Source organism: Ambystoma mexicanum, chromosome 6p (genome assembly GCF_040938575.1).
Source record: "Ambystoma mexicanum isolate Mex_15411 chromosome 6p, UKY_AmexF1_1, whole genome shotgun sequence".
NCBI lineage: Eukaryota > Metazoa > Chordata > Amphibia > Caudata > Ambystomatidae > Ambystoma > Ambystoma mexicanum.
The window spans coordinates 507,131,050-507,150,843 of record NC_090935.1 but is presented as its reverse complement, the minus strand read 5'-3'; the positions used below and the strand labels follow the sequence as shown (position 1 = coordinate 507,150,843).

Sequence of the window (19,794 nt, the reverse complement as noted above, 5' to 3'; positions counted from 1 at the left end):
GTGCATGGCCATGTTCTCGCTGCACCTGCTATTCATTGCTCAGCGCATGGCCGTCCATGCCCTGTGCAAGGTCTATCTATTGCACAGCAGTGCATGGCCATGTTCTCACTTCACCTGCGATTCATTACTGAGCGCATGGCCGCCCATGCGCTGTGCAAGGTCCATCTATTGCACAGAAATGCATAGCCATGTTCTCGCTGCTCCTGCTATTCCTTGCTCAGCGCATGGCCGTCCATGTCCTGGGCAAGGTCCTTCTATTGCACAGCAGTGCATGGCTATTTTCTCACACCTGCTATTCATTGCTCGGCGCATGGACTTCCATGCCTTGTGCGAGATCTATCTATTGCGCAGCAGTGGATTGCCATGTTCATGCTGCTCCTGCTATTCATTGCTGAGCGCATGGCCATCCATGCCCTATGCAAGGTCTATCTATCGCACAGTAGTGCGTGGCCATGTTCTCAATGCTCCTACTATTCATTGCTGAGCGCATGGCCACCCATGCCCTGCACAAGGACCATCGACTGTGCAGCAGTGCATGACCATGTTCTCGCTGCACCTGCTATTCATTGCTCAGCGCATAGCCGTCCATGCCCTGGGCAAAGCCATGTTCTCGCTGCACCTGCTATTCATTTCTCAGGGAATGGCCATGTTCTCGCTGCACCTGATATTCATTGCTCAGCGCATGGCTGTCCATGTGCTGGGTACGGTCTATCTATTTCACAGCAGCGCATGGCCATGTTCTCGCTGCACCTGCTATTCATTGCTCAGCGCATGGCCTTCCATGCCCTGTGCAAGGTCCATCTATTGCACAGCGGTGCATGGCCATGTTCTCGCTGCACCTGCTATTCATTGCTCAGTGCATAGCCGTCCATGCCCTGTGCAAGGTCCATCTTTTGCACTGCAGTTCATGGCCATGTTCTCGCTGCTCCTGCTATTCATTGCTCAGCGCTTGGCTGCCAATGCCCTGTGCAAGGTCCATCTATTGCACACCGGTGCATGGCCATGTTCTCACTGCTCCTGCTATTTATTGCTCAGCGCATGGCCTTCCATGCCCTGTGTAAGGTCCATCTATTGCACAGCGTTGCATGGCCATGTTCTCGCTGCACCTGCTATTCATTGCTCAGCGCATGGCCGCCCATGCACTGTGCAAGGTCCGTCTGTTGCACAGCGGTGCATGGCCATGTTCTTGTTGCACCTGCTATTCATTGCTCAGCACCTAGCCGTCCATGCTCTGTGCAAGGTCCATCTATCGCACAGCGGTGCAGGGCCATGTTCTTGCTGCACCTGCTATTCATTGCTCAGCGCATGGCCACCCATGCGCTATGCAAGGTCCATCTATCGCACAGCGGTGCATGGCCATGTTCTCGCTGCTCCTGCTATTCATTGCTCAGCGCATGGCCACCCATGCGCTGTGTAAGGTCCATCTATCGCACAGCGGTGCATGGCCATGTTCTCGCTGCTCCTGCTATTCATTGCTCAGCGCATGGCCACCCATGCGCTGTGTAAGGTCCATCTATCGCACAGCGGTGCATGGCCATGTTCTCGCTGCACCTGCTAATCATTGCTCAGCGCATGGCCGCCCATGCACTGTGCAAGGTCCATCTGTTGCACAGCGGTGCATGGCCATGTTCTCGTTGCACCTGCTATTCATTGCTCAGCGCCTGGCCGTCCATGCGCTGTGTAAGGTCCATCTATCGCACAGTAGTGCATGGCCATGTTCTCCCTGCACCTGCTATTCATTGCTCAGCGCATGGCCACCCATGCGCTGTGTAAGGTCCATCTATCGCACAGTAGTGCATGGCCATGTTCTCGCTGCTCCTGCTATTCATTGCTCAGCGCATGGCCACCCATGCGCTGTGCAAGGTCCATCTGTTGCACAGCGGTGCATGGCCATGTTCTCGTTGCACCTGCTATTCATTGCTCAGCGCATGGCCACCCATGCGCCGTGTAAGGTCCATCTATCGCACAGTAGTGCATGGCCATGTTCTCCCTGCACCTGCTATTCATTGCTCAGCGCATGGCCGCCCATGCACTGTGCAAGGTCCATCTGTCGCACAGTAGTGCATGGCCATGTTCTCGCTGCTCCTGCTATTCATTGCTCAGCGCATGGCCACCCATGCGCTGTGCAAGGTCCATCTGTCGCACAGTAGTGCATGGCCATGTTCTCCCTGCACCTGCTATTCATTGCTCAGCGCCTGGCCGTCCATGCTCTGTGCAAGGTCCATCTGTTGCACAGCAGTGCATGGCCATGTTCTCCCTGCACCTGCTATTCATTGCTCAGCGCATGGCCACCCATGCGCTGTGCAAGGTCCATCTATCGCACAGTAGTGCATGGCCATGTTCTCGCTGCACCTGCTATTCATTGCTCAGCGCATGGCCACCCATGCGCTGTGTAAGGTCCATCTATCGCACAGCAGTGTGTTCTTGCTGCACCTGCTATTGTTGTGGGTGCTGCGTATAACCATGAGGAGAAAGCTGTACTTTGTATTGTATACTGGCTTTGAATCACTTTCAACCGCAAAAGAGGCAATTCAAACATGTGAAGGGCGGATTTAAACCCTTTTACAAGCCATTAAGACAGTCATTAAAACCCTGGTTCAAGGCTGCCCCTTACCCCTCTTTTAATATGTATCTAGTTTACGATGGAGTTTCTGTAGTTCACAATTCATATTTAACCTGCATCAAGTCAGTTCAACGCTGTTGTTGAATTTTCCTTTGTTCATTTCAGATTTGCTACTTCTGTAATTGCTTTGTTTTTAATAATCCTATGCCAATTTATTTATTGCAGTTTAATATTGTGCCATCTATCAAACTAGTGGCTTTGTATGACACACTTCGTACTCTAATCAACTACAAACGAGCAGGACTGATGCACAGATGTGTGCGACCTCATGAAGAGTTCCACTTGGACATGGTCCCAGCTGTGCCATTTTCATGCTCATCTGGAACCCACTGATGGTTCCTGCCGGTGCCAAACACGATTGAGTATTGCAGCATTTTACATATGGGGATGCAAGTTAAGCCCCTGTGCTTAAGAAGGGCTTAGAGGTCTGAGGGGTGAAAGCCCTGCAGTGTCTGACAACAGTGATATTGATTAGGGTATACAATGGTTTATTTGGACATGGTTAGTGAGTGGACATTTATTTCGACCTGTTTGGGAGGTTTTACACAACAATATATGTATGTACATGTACATGGGGCATGGGCGGGGTTAAAGCGCGGGGTTAAAGGACAGGGGTCATGAGGGTGAAGGGAGACTCCCCATTAAACAGAAACACAAAAAAGGGTTAAACTACTCACAACAGGTCGTACTAAATGTCCACTAACTGTGGCTAACTATAGAAGCTCCTTGGGCACGCACGTTGGTGCGCGTTCAGGGCAACATGCAACCTAGAATATATTGAACATGGCTGTAGAGCAGGGGTCTGCAACCAGTGGCTCCCCAGATGTTTGTACTACGACTCCCACGACCTCTCACCATTGACTATGCTGGTTAGGGCTGATGGGGTTGCAGTGCAAAATGTTCCTATGTGGTTTCCTCGACCCCAGTGCACCAACGTGCTAGTGTAAATGTGATAGTGCTGGAGTTTCAATGTGCATCGCATACTTGACTAGGCTGGTGGGGGTGGGGGTGGGTGTATGGGAGACTGGCCCTCACTAAGATCACATTTGTGCTTGGGGGAATAGCCATTTGCTGTTGTTGCACCCTCAATCCCTCCCCGTCTTTCGCTGAACTCCATCCTCACTCACTGTCCCTCTGTAGATTTTTCAACACAAATCGTATGCGATAGATGCTTTCCGCCGCTGCTTTTTGATTGGTAGTCTCTGTAAGCTCCTATAGCCTGTGCCCATCATTCTGTGACCTGCGGCACTGCAGATGTTTTTGGACTAACCACGATCCCACGCCATTGACTGTGCTGTCTAGGATGGGTGGAATTTGTGGTTCAAAACATCTGGAGAGCCCACGGTTGCAGACCACTGGCCCAAAGGAATATGAGTTCCGGGCCCACCTCTCACAGGCTCCTTCATCCCTTGTTCTCCTCCCTTTCCTCGCCGCGCTCTGAAACACTAGTATATGAGCGCGATACAAATAAAACATATATCATACAATGCGATAAATAGCATTCATGAGCTCCTCCCAAGTTGATATGCTGGGTGAACCACAAGATCCTGTTTACGAAAACAATACTTTCTAATGCGTGTGAAATGACATGCAAAGAAGGTTGGTAGGTATGCACCTCCATGCTAACATGCATGGGCCCCTCTAAGGATTTTCCCAGGAAGGTTATATGCGAACCTTGTTGAATTGACTCAGAGATCTGCAACCTTTTTCCCTCCAGATGTTTTAGACTAGAGCGCGCGTCACCCCTACCCTGCGTGGATCACGGGATGCATAGCCCAACACCTCTGGGGAGCAGGGTGCAAAGGCAGACCGCAGACTTCTCCTGCCATTGCTAGACTGCTCTGTTGTGTGAAAGAGCTCTGTTTTTTTTTCTGGGGGATTGCCAACAGCTCATGATTGCCCACACATTTTGCTTGCCAGCCCACACCATAGGTTACGATGGAGTCAGAATAAAAGAAAGAGCACGAGAAACTGTAACCCCTGGAAGAGAGGCATTGCGTGCGTCTGTTCTCACGTGATAACCTGTTGAGGAAGCTGCAGTGACAGGCAGCATTCCATAAAGTTGCAAACTTAGGGCCTGCCCCCCTCCCCCCCCCCCGGTAACGGGCAGGGAGTGGGCAGGGTATGTTTGGTGCAAGAATGTTCTGTTTGTAGTTGGTGCAGTCTCGGGGATGGGGCATGTTTTGGTCGTCATTTGCATACATGTCAAGAAGGGTTAAGACCTCTCACCAGGGAGATTTGGGGAAGCAACACTTCCAGCCGTCCTCTTCGGGGCTATCTCGATTGGGACCCGTGCATGCACCCTGTATTCAGAGCCCCCGGTGAGCAAAGCGTTTTAGCAGAGAATAGTTTGGGAAGCGTGCTCCAGGGACATTGCCAGATCCACATGTAAAGAGGAGCGATGGTGTATCATTGTTTTAGGCAAGCGGTTACAGATCTTAAAATATTGCACACAAGGTCCGACACATTATGGAAGCTGTGAGGGAACTGGTGGGAGTGCTCATGTTGAACCGTTGACAGCTCATTCCTAAGCCGGGGCATTTTAGGATAGTGTTCCGCAGCGTGCGCTGCGTGCGGAGAGGCAGGCTGTTGATCCTCTTGCCACACGTCTGCCGGAGGAGGGAGCAGAGCCAGGCCTGTGCTGGGCGGCTCCGGGCCGGGTTTTGCCGCTCTCCCGCTTGCACAGGCTGAAGCTCTGGGTTTTTGGTGGGGAGGAAGCGACAGGCTCCCTCGGTTGTAGGATGATGCTGCCACATAGGAGCCTGCGCTAGGACTGGAGGGAGGAGGAGGGAGGATGAAACATCCCAACTTTCCGTGGGGGAGAGCCCGCAGCCCTGCTGGTGTCATAGCCGAGGAGCAGCAGCACTGGCGGCAGGAGGCGTGCTCAGCCCCGACCCAGCGGATGCACGCTTGCCCTCAGTGAGAGCAGAGCTGCCCGCTCTAGCCCTTAGCAGCAGCCCCTGAGCACGAAGAGGGGGGACAAAGCGCAGCAGCCGTCCCCGGGAGGCGGCCCCCAGCGGGGACAGTGGCCCGGCGACCCAGGGAAAGTTTGTGGGACTGTCATGCAGCCGGGCCGCTAAGGCAGTGCTTTCCTCACATAGTGGCCCGTGTAAACAGCATGAAGCATCCCTCATGTGTGCGCACTGCTCCGCCGAGAATGTCTGGGTACGGCAGGATGGACCCTCTGCAGCTTGCTGTTAGCCCCGTCAAACGCCTGAGGACTGAGTGCCCTTTTCCCTATCTCTTCGCAGAGGAGGCCTACCAGAAGCTGGCCAGCGAGACCCTGGAGGAGCTGGACTGGTGCCTGGACCAGCTGGAGACCCTGCAGACCAGGCACTCCGTCAGCGAAATGGCCTCCAACAAGGTAGGAGAACATCACCATGCACACGGGACACGCCAACCACATCTGACCCGCTCTATCACCATGCACACAGGACACGCCAACCACACCTGACCCGCTCTATCACCATGCACACAGTACACGCCAACCACATCTGACCCGCTCTATCACCATGCACACAGGACACGCCGACCACACCTGACCCGCTCTATCACCATGCACACAGGACACACCAACCACATCTGATGTGCTCTATCACCATGCACACAGGACACACCAACCACATCTGGCACGCTCTATCACCATGCACACAGGACACGCCAACCACTTTTGACCCGCTCTATCACCATGCACGCGGGACACGCCAACCACACCTGACCCGCTCTAGGCACACCGAGTCACCTTAGTATCACAGCTCATGCCCATCACATACACAGGGCATGCCACCCCGAGTGCAAGGGATGGGCATGCCACACGTGTTGTCATATATCCCACAACATGGTACTCACATTGGATGCACTCTTCATGTGTGCATTGCTGTCAGTCGCACATCTCATCACACCTGATGCTAATGGTGCTTGAAATCACAATGATAAGGGGTAGGCACATGGCAATCATGGGTAATGCTACGACCACTTAGTGTGTGCGCTAATCCCAGGGCCATGCTTACCTTGTATATACACGTATCCAATGTTTCATGGCAGTTGGGTGACCCATGTTAATCAGACTCAAAGTTGGGATCCCATGACACACAAAGAACATGCAGATGGAGGGGCATATACACCAATTAGCTTCTTTCTCATCACACAGACCATGCTATTCTGAGTGCATGCTAGGATCTCACCGTACATATACTGATACCATGATTCTGTCTGATCACACTTGCCATGCCACTTGAACTGCATGCTGTCACAACTGAACACACTAATCGTAGACATACACACCCAAATGCTTGAGCGCACTCTTCCTTGGGATTGCTATTACTCACCATGTAACTTAACCGGTACATACACTGACCACATTCTTCAAGGTGATTACACATCACTTTACTGTAAGTTTGTATGCTATTGACCTACCCATGTACTTGCTGCATGCTTGACACGCACACATGCTAGTCGCATTGCATCGCATCCCCAAGTGTGCATGAACCTCAATGCTTTGCGATTGGTTCAGAACACTTGCACATCAGGGTGCATGTTGAGATTGCTTGATGCATGCACTGTTCACACACTTGATTCTTATCACACATAATATGGCAGTAAAAGGTCCCCCGCGCTAGTCGGGCCATGCAAGAGTTTATACCACGACTAATTTAAGCCAGAAAGAGCACAATTCCCAATCACATGCGTGCTGTGACCCCATTAATAGAGCCATACCTGATACTCGAACAACCCAGTGCATGCTCCACTCACGCAGTACAGGGACCGTTGTGTAGTGCGGGCCCCTGTCACGCAATACATGCACCAATCGTATAGTACATGGGCTGGTCATGCAGCACACTCTTCATTCCACTCAGATACTAGTCTGCATGCCCTGCTCACGCTGCACACTAACATCGCAACATTGTGTTAGTCATTACATTACAGTGCATTTATGTGTCTACTCTGATAACATGCCACTTGCTTTGATAACCCACAACACGTGACAACCGCACATCTTTTCCTCGTGACAAACACGCATAAGAAAACCACTCGACATACAAATCGTTGTAATAATGAGCAAGTAAAAACACAGACAGCATGTTGATTGTTTTCCAATTGTGATCTTCGATTTCAAGCAGTAATATTTCACAAATGTTTGATGTGTGTTGGCAGAAGCCATTCTCGTGTTGCCCACTAGTATTATGCGTGCTGACTGATTTTCTTAAAGATGGCTGTCTCATGCCCAAATGTTTCTCCTTGGTGGGCATTTGACTGTGACTACTGTTATGTGTTGTTGGAGGTAAACAACGCTGGCTTGTACCACATCAAAGGCTGGCACTCAGAAGATGGCGATCAGGGAAGGGATTGGCAGTTTTTCAGTTTGAGCGTCTAACTTGCGTGTAATCAGAGGGGAAACGAGAGGGGAACTGCAAGCGCCTTGCTTGATGTGCAATGCCTTTGTTTGTGTGATACCTGCACGCATAAAGGAAGACACGCAAATGCAAGTGTCCGTCTTCCTTCAGAGCCAAATACGTAGGAATTTCAACAACACATATTGTGGCTGGAGATGTCTTTCATTTCAACGATGTGATGAATTGTGGGATAGCAGCATATTTGTTTAAAAATATATTGTTGCATTTGTGGCAAGGCAACCAAATAGTCCGGATGTTGGCAGCAGCCCCTTCTCGGTGGATTCTCCTGGCTTGCCATGGAAGAGTCGCACTTGCGCTTGAGTGAGCTGAAGGCTTGATATCATGTCGCGGGCGCTTGTCAGGCGCTTGTCGGCTTCGGAGGAGCCTTAGCCCAGGTCTATATTAACATGAGATTAGTGAGGATCGAAATGAAAGATCCCATTTCGAAGGATAGCCTTCTGCATGTTCTTGTAGCCAGAGGCCATTTTTGGTGGTGCCCTTGGCATGTGTGGCTTGTTGCGTACGCCCCATGATGCATGGCCACATTGCAGATCAACGCTGTTCAGGTGCTGCACACTCATTGGCCAAGGGACCTTTTGTAATTTTAGTTTTTATACTTATATTGGCCAATACTAGCCCAAATAAGAGATGCCGGATTTCCAGTGAAGGCCACACTTATTGAGGTTGTTGTTTTTTTGTTGACTTAGTCCCACAGACAAGATTTTAAATTAGGTGCCCACAACAGTGCAAACACATGGAGTGCAGACATTTATTAATAAACCGCTGGATATGTATATTCAATTAGAAACCTCTTGTGTTTTAGTGACCCTCATTTGAATTTAGAGGCCTGAGACATTTGTGCAAAAGGATGTTATGGAATCAAAAAAGTGAGGTGGCTTTTTTAATTCAAATGTGATTATTGTTAATGCGTGGAGTGCCGCACTTTTAACTCTTGTGTTCTCGTTTTCTAAACAACAGCGCTAGGATTTCCTCGCCATGACTAGAATTAGGCTAACACCACATTCAATGCAAAACAAATGTGAAATGCCAAAGCCCTGTCTCCTTAGAGCTGACTGACCCCTCTGTCCCGATGCATCTTGGGAAACGGGCTCCTTCAAGACTACCAATGGGAATCCAGTCGGCTGAGCCAAGTCCCATCTACACACAGCACAACAATCAGATTTGGATCAGGTTTGCTGAGCCAGAACAGTGACCACTGGCCGCACTATGTTAGTGAAGTCCAGATAGGAAATGAATGGCCCAATGCTTTGGTGCTGTGCTAATTGTTGCCAAATAGGATTGACAATTCTTCACCAGTCAATAGAAGACCTCTATCTATGTCTTTGTTCTTGATGGGTGTCTTGGGTGTCTCTCTCATTTGATGTTCTTCAAAGTCCTCTCTGGACCTGCAACCTTCTCTACCTGTCAATAAGCCAATTCTCTGCACGTGGCATTGCATATTCTCTAAAAGCCATAAAGCCTGGGTTCCATTCAAGGGCATCCATCATAGGATGTTGGCCCTTCTTCTGAGCCATCATAACATTTTAATAGCGGTGGATGTCCAGGAAGTGCTGAACTGTTGTCGGTTCACTGAACTATTTATCCAAAGTGAAATGTAATAAAATATGTAAATAAATTACTGGATAATCAAGGTTCCATGTGATAATATCGCCATACAAAAATATTGCCATACAAAAATATCGCCATATTTTTGCGGCGAAATTCACAATGGACCCTGTGGGGGACACCCCTGCAACTCCCGCATCAATTTTTCATGTGCGGGGGACACCCACGCAACTCCCGCTCCCACATAATATCCCCAATAAAAATCTCACCTATGGCGAACCAAGCGGCCATATTTACGGTGATATTTTTGTTGGGGATATTATTACCTGATACCATAATGAAGGGGGTTTCAGCTGTGAAATTGGCAAATGTGCTCATTACCATTTACTCAGGATGTGGAGGTGCTAGACTGGCACATGTGTCCATTGCCATTCGGATCAGTACAGAGCATTTTTGGGCTCCGTTGTAGATGTGTTTTATGGATGGGACACAAAGCTAACACGTGGGAAATGGTATTTTAAAATGTTGTGCATTGCTTTGTAATTGGAATTTCGTGAATATATATATATATATATATATATGTGTGTATATATATATATATATGCATATATGTATTAGTGATTTGTATGGCACCTAATGCATTGCAAGGATTAATTCAAAGCAGTCCTAAGAGGAAGGGGGTAGGGGGAGTATTCAAAAGACAATGAGGGGTACAAACAAGGTCTTCACAGTTCCTGGGAAATGTAGATTGGTATACCTTCCCAAGGGGAAATGATGGGAGGAGTACAGAGAGCCAGCCCACAGGGGTGGGTCAGAGGTCATGTAACACCAGTACATATGTGCCAATATGAAAAGGCACGCCCAGCACCTGTATGAGCAAGGGAATGTGATTGGAAAGTGGAAAGCAAGCTGAGGTACAGCTAGAGGCCACACCGTGAACAGGAGCCCCTTCACTAAGAGGTGCGATCTGGAAGAGTGGAGGTGAGGGACTAAATCAGCCCTAACATTTGGTTTCAGCAACTTTCTGATTTTGATGCTCCAACTTCAATATTCAATGGATGAGTGTTCCATAGGGAGGCACCCCCAGAACTGATAGACTAGTGTGGCCGAGTACCTTTTTTTCCTGGAGGACACCCCACACAGCCTTCTACTGTTGGCTGATCTTAGCGCACATGGGGACAATACCTCTAGAAAGGATTTTAGTTGGGGTGCCACCTTGAGGGTCCCATGATTGAGAGAGCGATATTCGAAGTCTATTCTCTCGTTCTAGGAGAGCCACCTCAAGGCTGTTAGTGCTGTGGTGATGTAGTCCCCAGGTTCCGTCTCAAGATTTGCTGGGCAGCTTAATTCTGAATGTGCTGTACAAGGTGACTTTGGTGCCTGGAGAGGCTCATATCTGCTATTAGAATAGCTCAGTATTGCTAGGACCAATGCTGTCATTAGTGCGGCCTTGCGTTGCTTGTTACTGGCAGTAATAGTCTTAGCAAGTACAGGTGAAAATGTCTGCTTCTAGGTACATCTTGGACCGGTTTCTTGAAGGTGATTTTAGCATCAAAGGAAATGTAGCTTCTTGGCCTCCGACGAGATCAGGGTGTGAAGGGGGCCAATGGAAGTAGGCCAATCAAAGGGATGAGAGATGGGGATACTTCAACCTAGGAAAATATTAGGTGTTGGACTCTTTTAATCAGAGTTGCTTGTCAATCATCTAGCTTTGGAGCAAGCCACAGCAGGAGAAAGTACTGTGTACAGTTTTCCGAGCTTTAACATTTTTGAATGCAATTTGAGTGTCATAAGCATATATGTGGAAAGGTGTAAAGATCAGGTCTAATGTACACACCAAAGGAGGCAGGTAACAGTTTAAAAGCTCAGGGTACGGCAGTGAACTTTGCAGTATGTGAAAGGCTGGGGTTGCAAGGGGCCAGTGGTGTGGCCTTTCCGCTGTATATGAAGGATCTGATCCATTTAAAGGCAGTGCACTGGATGCCCATAATGTGTTGAATTGTCTTCAGCAAGGTCACGTCATTGACCTTGTCAAAAGCTGTGGATGGGGCAGATGGAATGAGGAGAGCAAGATCAAGGGTACGGGGTAATGCAGATGCAGTACGATGCCAGGGGTGGAAGCCTGTCTGCCTATCATACTGGAGATTGGTTGAGTTACTGTACTAGAGGTGTTTTTGTGCAGCACCTTTCCAGTGTTTCTCCTATAAAGGAACATTAGTGACCGGTCAAAGGTTTCACAGGACTAGACGATGTGCAGGGGGTGTTTTAGTGAAGGAGCGATGGTAATCATCTTGAGGCCCTTTGGAATCTCGCCTTGGTAGAGTGATCTGTTGATGAGGGCAGCAATATTTCCATTGATCATAGTTGCTGTGACCGAGTTTGTTTGCTCAAAAGAGGCGCTCATTTCTGGGACCACCTCTGTGAGGTCATCTGGGGAGATGGCATTGAAGGCGACTAACAGTGCTGCAGCAAGGTATCCTGGTGGGAGGCATTTCGTCTGATATGGGCTGTCGTGTGGTGTTTTGTTGATTTCAATCATCTTATGTTGGAAGAATGTAGCGGGGTTGTCAGCTACTGTTGTGATTTGGGAATAGTGTAGCACGACTAGGAGGGAGTGCTCAGCCCTTTGCCCTTTGGAAACCTTTAATATCTCAATTGATATATATATTTTGTCTTTGGTTGGTAGACACCGATGGTTTAGTGGTCTCCGCGTTTTTCTCCATTATTGCTCAGGTTTTCTGTTGCCCGTTTGTGGAGGGTCAGTTCACTACCAACCTATCGTTTTTAGAGTTCCATATACATTTGAGTTCCTTACGAATGACTGGAATCATGGTGTCTTAATGCGTGATAATGTCAAGAACAATGTTATTTAGGCTGGCGTCTGAAAGGGATTCTTCTCCCTGCAAGGCGGTGTATATTACCTTGAATTCGATGCCCATGACCCGCTTCTGAAAGTGAGATGTTGGAGGTTTGCGTCCTAGGGGTGCCCGTCTGAGTGGTTCGATCGTGTAGATAGTAAGAGTTTCAATGTACTGCATAAAAGACGTATTCAATGTTTTAGAGGTACAATCCACCAGGACCTTTCCCCAAAGGGATTTGACGCTGCTGGTGAAATCTTCCCATTCGTTGTAGCATCAACCTGGGCTTTGCTGAATACTGGACTGTATAACGTGAAGTTTCGGCTCTGAGATCTCTGGTGGAGCAGGATTTCAAGCAAGGCGGTGATCGTAGTGGGGATTTCGGTCACTTTCAGATGGGTGGTGTGAATGAGTGTGACGCTGCCTCTTATCTGGTTAGTTCTGTGTTTAAGTGGCAAGAATGTCCTTGTGGTCACACAGTTTCCTAGAAACCCGTTCTCAGGTAAGACTAGGATGTGAATGCTTGATCTTACGGTATATCGTGAATGTAGGTGGCATGTTTAGTAACTGACCTTTAGCTAAGCATATCACGATGAAAAATAGGCTTAGTTTTGTTGGGCTTATGGAGCACAGAGAGAGTGGACAAGCGAGAGTCCTCAATGCCTTGTCTGGCTGCAAATTAGGGCCCCCTGATGAATTGTACCCCTAAAATGTTACTGCAAATCCAATTTTCACTTCAACATATCAACAATAAATATATCGTTGCGCCCGTGTGTGTGTTTTGTTTTTTTTTCTTCCAATTATCACATTGCTACTATCTCTAATAGCCTAAGGGAACTTACTGCTTCCCTAAATTATTTCCTAGCCTTCAAGTGAGATCTTTTGACTTTTATTTCTTCAATGATCACTAGATTGCATAGCACATTTTCCATTGAACGATGACCAATTGTCGCCAAAATCTTAATCTACAAATGTTGTGTGTGCCTACATTATGCACAATCCTTTGTGACGTGCTGTGCTTCTAGTAGTGCCCGCTACTGCACATCAGTGTGGCTATATTATCTTTATGCAATCATGGTCCCTCAATCCCAGCAACATAACATAGGCTAGCCCAGGACCTGTGACCTAAACACTGCGGACCTCCTAGCGGACCACATGGAACTAACACCTCCAAGTGGACAGCAGGTTCACCCTCGTTTAATAGACATCCCCCCTTAACAAATGGTGGGGTTCCTGATGATGCTGGTTCTCACTTAAACCAGGCACACTGGATTTACACCAAGTAAGATTTACTGAAGAAAAGGATTCACACTTCAGAAAAGCTGGGATATTGCCTTAAAGTACCATCAGATCAAGCACGATGGATGGAAAATATAAAAACACTTCTTACGATGAAACAAGTCCTGTAGCGGGCAGCTGCTGGGCTCCTAGTGATAAGCTCTTAGTTTCCGCATCACTCTCGCTCATCTGGACTATTGCTCCTCTCTCTTCCTTAGTGTTCCTGCTTCTCATCTTTGCCCCACTTCGGTCCATTTTTCACTCATCTGTACGTCTTATGTGATCCCTCACTTCCGTAGCTTCATTTCTGAGGCCCGCTCTATTGGTTATCCTTTGAACACAGTCTTCAATATATTTTTCTTTCTATTGTTTGCAAATGGCTCTATGGCATGGCACCCCCTATCTCAGTTCTCTTGTGTCCTGGTACCAACCCTCACTCCCTCGTCTGTCTCAACCCTTTATTCTTCTCTCAGTTCCAGCCCTCACCTCCCATGTGCCCAATGACTGTTCTGCTCCTTTTTTCTCTTAGCCCCCAAATTCTGGAACTCTCTTTCTCGCTTTACTTCGTATTCTTCATTTAGCACTCAGGTGAGGTCTCACTTTCCTCTTCATAGAACATATTGTTATTACTTCTTTAATTGTACTGTCGATTGATATGATCTGATAGTTTAGTTATAACGTGCTTAATACCGAGAGGTTACTAAGCGTGGACCCGGGGATCGAACCTGAAGTGCTCCGTGATGTCTTGCTTCCAAGGCGAGCACATTGCCCCTGAACGATCCTCCCTAGATGAGATTGATTTATTTACTCCCAAAAGTAGCTATTTTCCTTCACTCCATAATGAAACGAAGCTGCCCTTTTGACTACATGATCGGCAGCACTTCTATGCTAGAGGGACAGAATGTCATCTTTTTCATGTCTGTAGTAAAGATGATCCTGGGTGAATATTGACGTGTGTGTTTGTTGGCTGCAGCACCTTGTGCTTCTGCTGCAGGGGCTGCCTTCAGCTGGATCCTGCCTAAGGAATCCCTAGGGCATGGGATTATTTGTCTGTCATAAGGCCCACCAGCTCATGTATGTCAACCTTGCATGTTAGTAACGGGCATCAGGTCATGGTCTCTATTCTAAGTGGTTGCTTGCTCAACTCTTCCAAACAAAGAATTTACACAATAGTCGTCCATTCCTGATGAACCTTTGAATTAAAGTAATATTCCATCTGTGGATACAATCCGTATCCTCCGAGGAATCCATTAGCTGTCAGTTTCACTTCCAGGCTTGTTTTCTGATCGCTGTGATCTTGGATTTCCCAATGTTTTTTATCTTTACCATGGCTCCTAATGCACACAAATTACCCTTTTGCCTGGGGGAAAGGCTCTTCAAATGGGTGGCATGAGTACATCATACTTTGGAAGCCCTATGGGATGTCAAGGAACTGTCTAATAATATAGGAATGTGTAATGCCCTATGATAACTCCATTTAACTTTCAAGGGAAGAGAGGTTTCTCCAGCATGGGGTCTGGCATGGATTCACATGCTCATGAATATTCCCCTTCGTCCGGCTGGGAATCCTCGGTAAAGAAAAAATCAGTATCAGTTTCGTTTCTGATCTGTCTTTCGTAGTAGTAACCAATCACTGATCTCTGCGTCATACTGACCACAGCCAATGACTGCCCTCTACCTAAGCCCCGCCTCTGGCAGCCATCTTCAGATTTTTACCGCACGTTCAAGTGTTGGGATCCTCGTGCTATTGCTCTCGAGCGTTAGTGCTATTTTTTCACATTTTTTCTCAAACAATTTCGCTTTTTTCGGTCAAAAGAGCCTCAAGCTCCACCGTTTCTTCATCCGATCAACGGGGACCCGTGTCGGATTTGTTTACGCCCCTCAAGGGTGAAGATTTCGTCGAGCCACGCTTTTGGAGGACTCCAGAAGTTTCTCAGGCCCATCTCGGACATGGCCCAGGAGAAGGGAAGCTCGACGCCCGGAAAGCTGTTCAGGGTCTGCCCTGGATGCCAGCTTCAGAATGTCTTTAAGGAGGACGAACACTCCCTTTGCCTTTACTGCCTACATGAGGACAAGACGCACGTGGAGAAGGACTGTGCGTTTTGCGGCAATATGTCGGAGCGGACCATGAAGGACCGCCATCAACATCTCGCCAACTGGCTGGAAGGAAAGAGCCTGTCAGGTGAGAAGAAGAAGAAGAAGTCCGAGCGGTCTTCTAAGACCTTTGAGGGCGCCCCAGCGACGGGGGTCCAACAGAAGGCCAAGCACCGCGAGTCCGCTGGCACCGGGAGCGCCGAACGGTCGGGCTCTACGGGCACCAGGCAGAGCGCATCCTCCCTGGCACCATCAACCACGAGCCAACGCTCTGGCTCGGGTAAGAGGAAGGCCGAGCACCCGGCGAAGCTCCTGGAGAGACCCCAGTCGAGCTCGAAGGCCCCATCGGAGGGGGAGCGAGGCGGTGACCCTCCCCCCAAGGAGAAGGCGTTGAGTGCACCTAAGGTGGTGAAAGCCTTAATCCATCCGGCCAAGGCCTCTATCGAGACAGTGGCGGCGGCCCTGGCTCAGCCTGTGGAGGCTACACCAGTGGTGGCGACCTCGGGGCCCAGAGTCTCCCTGCCACCGCGGAGGGAGTCCTTTCATGCCCATCGACAGGACCCCCGTGAAACCTCCGGAGAAGAAAAAGGGGGGCAGGAGGTCGTCGTGGATTCGGCCTCAACCTCTGAGGAGGAGCTGGTCGAAGTCTTAAGCCACGGGGTTGGCGTGGAAGAAGACCAGCCCGTCGGGATGGACCCCGACGTAGGAGACGACGAAAACGTTGAGGGTGCCGACGGGGCTCCTGACCGCCCATCGGACTCCCCTCAACCAGTGCCGCAAGACAACTCGGTGGCCATTTTGTTGGCTATACAGTCCTTATGCTCAGAGATAAGGACGAGACTGCCGTTACCACCAACGGAGGAACCGCTCCCGACGGGGGACCCGGAGCCCCTCCACCTCCTTTTCAGCCATCGAGCCCTGTTCAGCCCTCCTCCCCGTCCACGACACGTGGGGATGATACGGGGACTGACACGGCCACGACGGGTACAGACGACGAGGTTTACGACGAGGATCTCCCGTCGTCACCGCCCACCCGGGCTTCCCCACCCCACGAGATTGGATCGTTTCACTCCATGATCGCCAGGGCATCCAAGCTTTTCCAGCTCTGCCCGGAAGAGAAGAAGAAGGAAGGTTTCCTTTATCAACGGCGCGAGGCCAAGAGGAAGACGGTCCTCGCTGTAACTCTACTGGATGATATTTGGGATGAGGGCCTCGCCCTCCTCAAGAACCCATACACGACACCGGCTTGAAGGGATCGGTACAAGAAGAAGTACCGGGTCCCGGACGCGGCCCCCTTGTGCCTTCGGGCACAGCCGACCCAGGACTCGGTCGTCTCTGCGGCGGCCAGTAAGAAAGCGGGGGGCGCGGCCTCTACGTCGACCTCCCCACCGGACGGCGAGGGAAAGAAATTGGACACGATGGGACGCAGGGTCATCTCGTCGGCAGCGACGACGATTAAGGCGGCCAACGCCTTGGCTATCGCAGCCCGCTACGACAGGGAGTTGTGGTACAAACTGGCCCCCCTGCTGGACTTCTTACCAGATGACAAGAGGGCGGAAGCCCTAGAGATCTTGCAGGAAGAAGAGGTGGCATCGGACCACGCCATTACGATTGCGACGGACATCGCTGACACTGGATTTCGCCAGTTGGGCAACGGCGTGTGCCTTAGGTGGCGTGGATGGCTAAAGGCTACCGACTTCCGTCAGGACGTGCAGACCAGAGTCTTGGACATGCCGTTCGACAGAAACAACCTGTTTGGGAAAACAGTGGACGATTCCCTTCAAGCCATCAAGGCGGACACAGAGACGGCCCGGGCTCTTGGGGTTCTCCAGCAACGGCGGCCGCCCTTTCGGAGCGGCAGAGGCAAACAGGGTGCCTCCAAAGGTTCCAGCGGTGGATTTTCCACCTACCGTCAAGCGGCCCGTTCGTCGTCACAGGAAGCTTACAGGGGACGAGGCAAGTCAGGCGGACCCCGCCGTCGTCGCCAAAGAGGACAAGGCAGCAAAGCCTCGTCGAAGCAGGACTGAACCGGCCGTGGGGTCGGGCCCCCACCAAAGCACCCCGGTGGGAGGCCGGCTGGCAAGCTTCATCAGCGTGTGGGAGTCCATCTCCACCGACCGTTGGGTGCTGGACGCCCTAGCTCAGGGTCACGCGCTCGAGTTTCTAAAGAGGTGCCCGCGCGTCCCCCCTCTGGCCAGGAAAGAACATCACGTCCCTCAACTTCTCTTGGAGGTGAAGGCGATGCTCAAGAAGGACGCCATCAAGCTCGTCCCAAAGAGGCTTTGGGGCTCCGGAGTTTACTCAAGATACTTCCTCGTGAAGAAGAAGACGGGAGGATGGCGTCCCATCCTGGAACTACGATGACTGAACAAATTCATCAAGGCACAGAAGTTCCGGATGGTCACCCTCCAACAAGTCCTGGGTCAACTGGAGGAGGGCAATTTCCTGTTGTCGTTGGATTTGGAGGATGCCTACTTCCATATTCCCATCCTAAAGGGACACTGAAAGTTTCTCAGGTTCGTGGTCCAGGGGCGTCACTACCAGTTCAGAGCCCTTCCCTTTGGATTGAGGTCGGCACCCAGGGTGTTCACCAAGTGCCTCACACCGGTGGCGGCGCAGCTGCGCCAAGAGGGGATCCACGTCTACCCCTACCGGGACGACTGGCTCATCCGAGCAACGACGAAGGAGCTCGCCGTGGAGCACACGGCAAGGACCGTCCAACTACTCACGGACCTGGGATTCTCCTTAAACTACGCCAAGTCCCACCTGGTGCCAGCGCAAGACGCACTGTTTCTGGGAGCGAAGCTCGACACAGTGTTGCTTCTGGCCTCTCCGTCAGAGGAAAGGACAAGGGCCATCTTGGGCAAGGTGGAGCGGATGCTGGTTGCGGACGCGGCCAGGGTGAGGTCCATCAAGTCCCTCCTCGGAATGATGTCGTCTTGCATTTATCTCATCCGCCTGTGCAGGCTCCGGATGCGCCCGTTGCAGGAGTTCCTGGACGCGCGCTGGATCCAGACGACGGGCAGCTTCAAGGAGAGGATCACACTCGACGAGAGTTTCCGATGAGCGATCCGGTGGTGGGGCACCTGCGCGCATCTGACGGCGGGCATGGACTTCCAGACCCCCGGCCACCAGGAGACAGTGACCACGGATGCCTCCCTGGAAGGGTGGGGAGCGCACACCGAAAATCTGCATGCGAGAGGCCTTTGGCTTCCGACGGAGAAGTCCCTCCATATCAACGTCCTGGAGCTCTGTGCAGTGTTTTGGGCCCTCAGGTCCTTTCTTCCATCCCTCAAGGGCAAGGTGGTGAGGATCTTCACCGACAACACCACCACCATGTTCTACATCAGGAAGCAGGGCGGAACCAGGTCCCCAGCCCTGTCCAGGCAGGCGCAGGATCTGTGGCATTGGGCCGTCGCCCAAGGGATGTTTCTGGTGCCATTTCATATGGCAGGGATGAAAAACACCATCATCGACTCGCTCAGCAGAGAGCTGCGCTCGTGCCACGAGTGGGAACTACGACAGGATCTAGTGGACCACCTCTTCCGACGGTGGGGCACACCCCAGATCGATCTGTTTGCGACGGCGACAAACTCCAAGTGCCGGAGGTTCGACAGCAGGTTTCCCCAGCCGAGGAGCATGGGCTATGCTTTCTCGTTCCCCTGGGAGGACCTGTTTCTATATGCGTTCCCTCCATTGCCATTGCTGATCCGGCTCATCAACCAGCTCAAGAGGTCACGGTGCAGGATGATCCTCGTCGCACCTGCGTGGCCTTGGCAGATATGGTTCCCGGACCTTCTGGACTTGTCAGCGTCCCCGTCAATCAAGCTGCCAGTGGACGCGGATCTTCTCTCCAGGGAAGGCGGCGCCATCCTCCATCACGACCCGAAGTCGCTGAACTTGCAGGCCTGGCTCCTGCAGCGTTAGAGTTTGGAGGATACGACATACCGGCCGACTGCAGAGAGGTTCTTGCAAAGGCCAG

At 50.7% G+C, this 19,794-nt stretch overlaps 1 protein-coding gene across 3 annotated transcripts in view; it reads left to right on the top strand.

Moving 5' to 3' along the window:
* PDE4D (phosphodiesterase 4D) overlaps positions 1–19,794 on the top strand; it is a 1,909,329-nt gene that overhangs the window by 1,716,503 nt on the left and 173,032 nt on the right. For all 3 annotated transcript variants that reach the window (XM_069627324.1, XM_069627322.1, XM_069627323.1), the window contains exon 6: positions 5,875–5,987. In XM_069627324.1, coding sequence (XP_069483425.1) covers positions 5,875–5,987 — 113 coding nt within the window. The remainder of the gene's footprint in view (positions 1–5,874; positions 5,988–19,794) is intronic.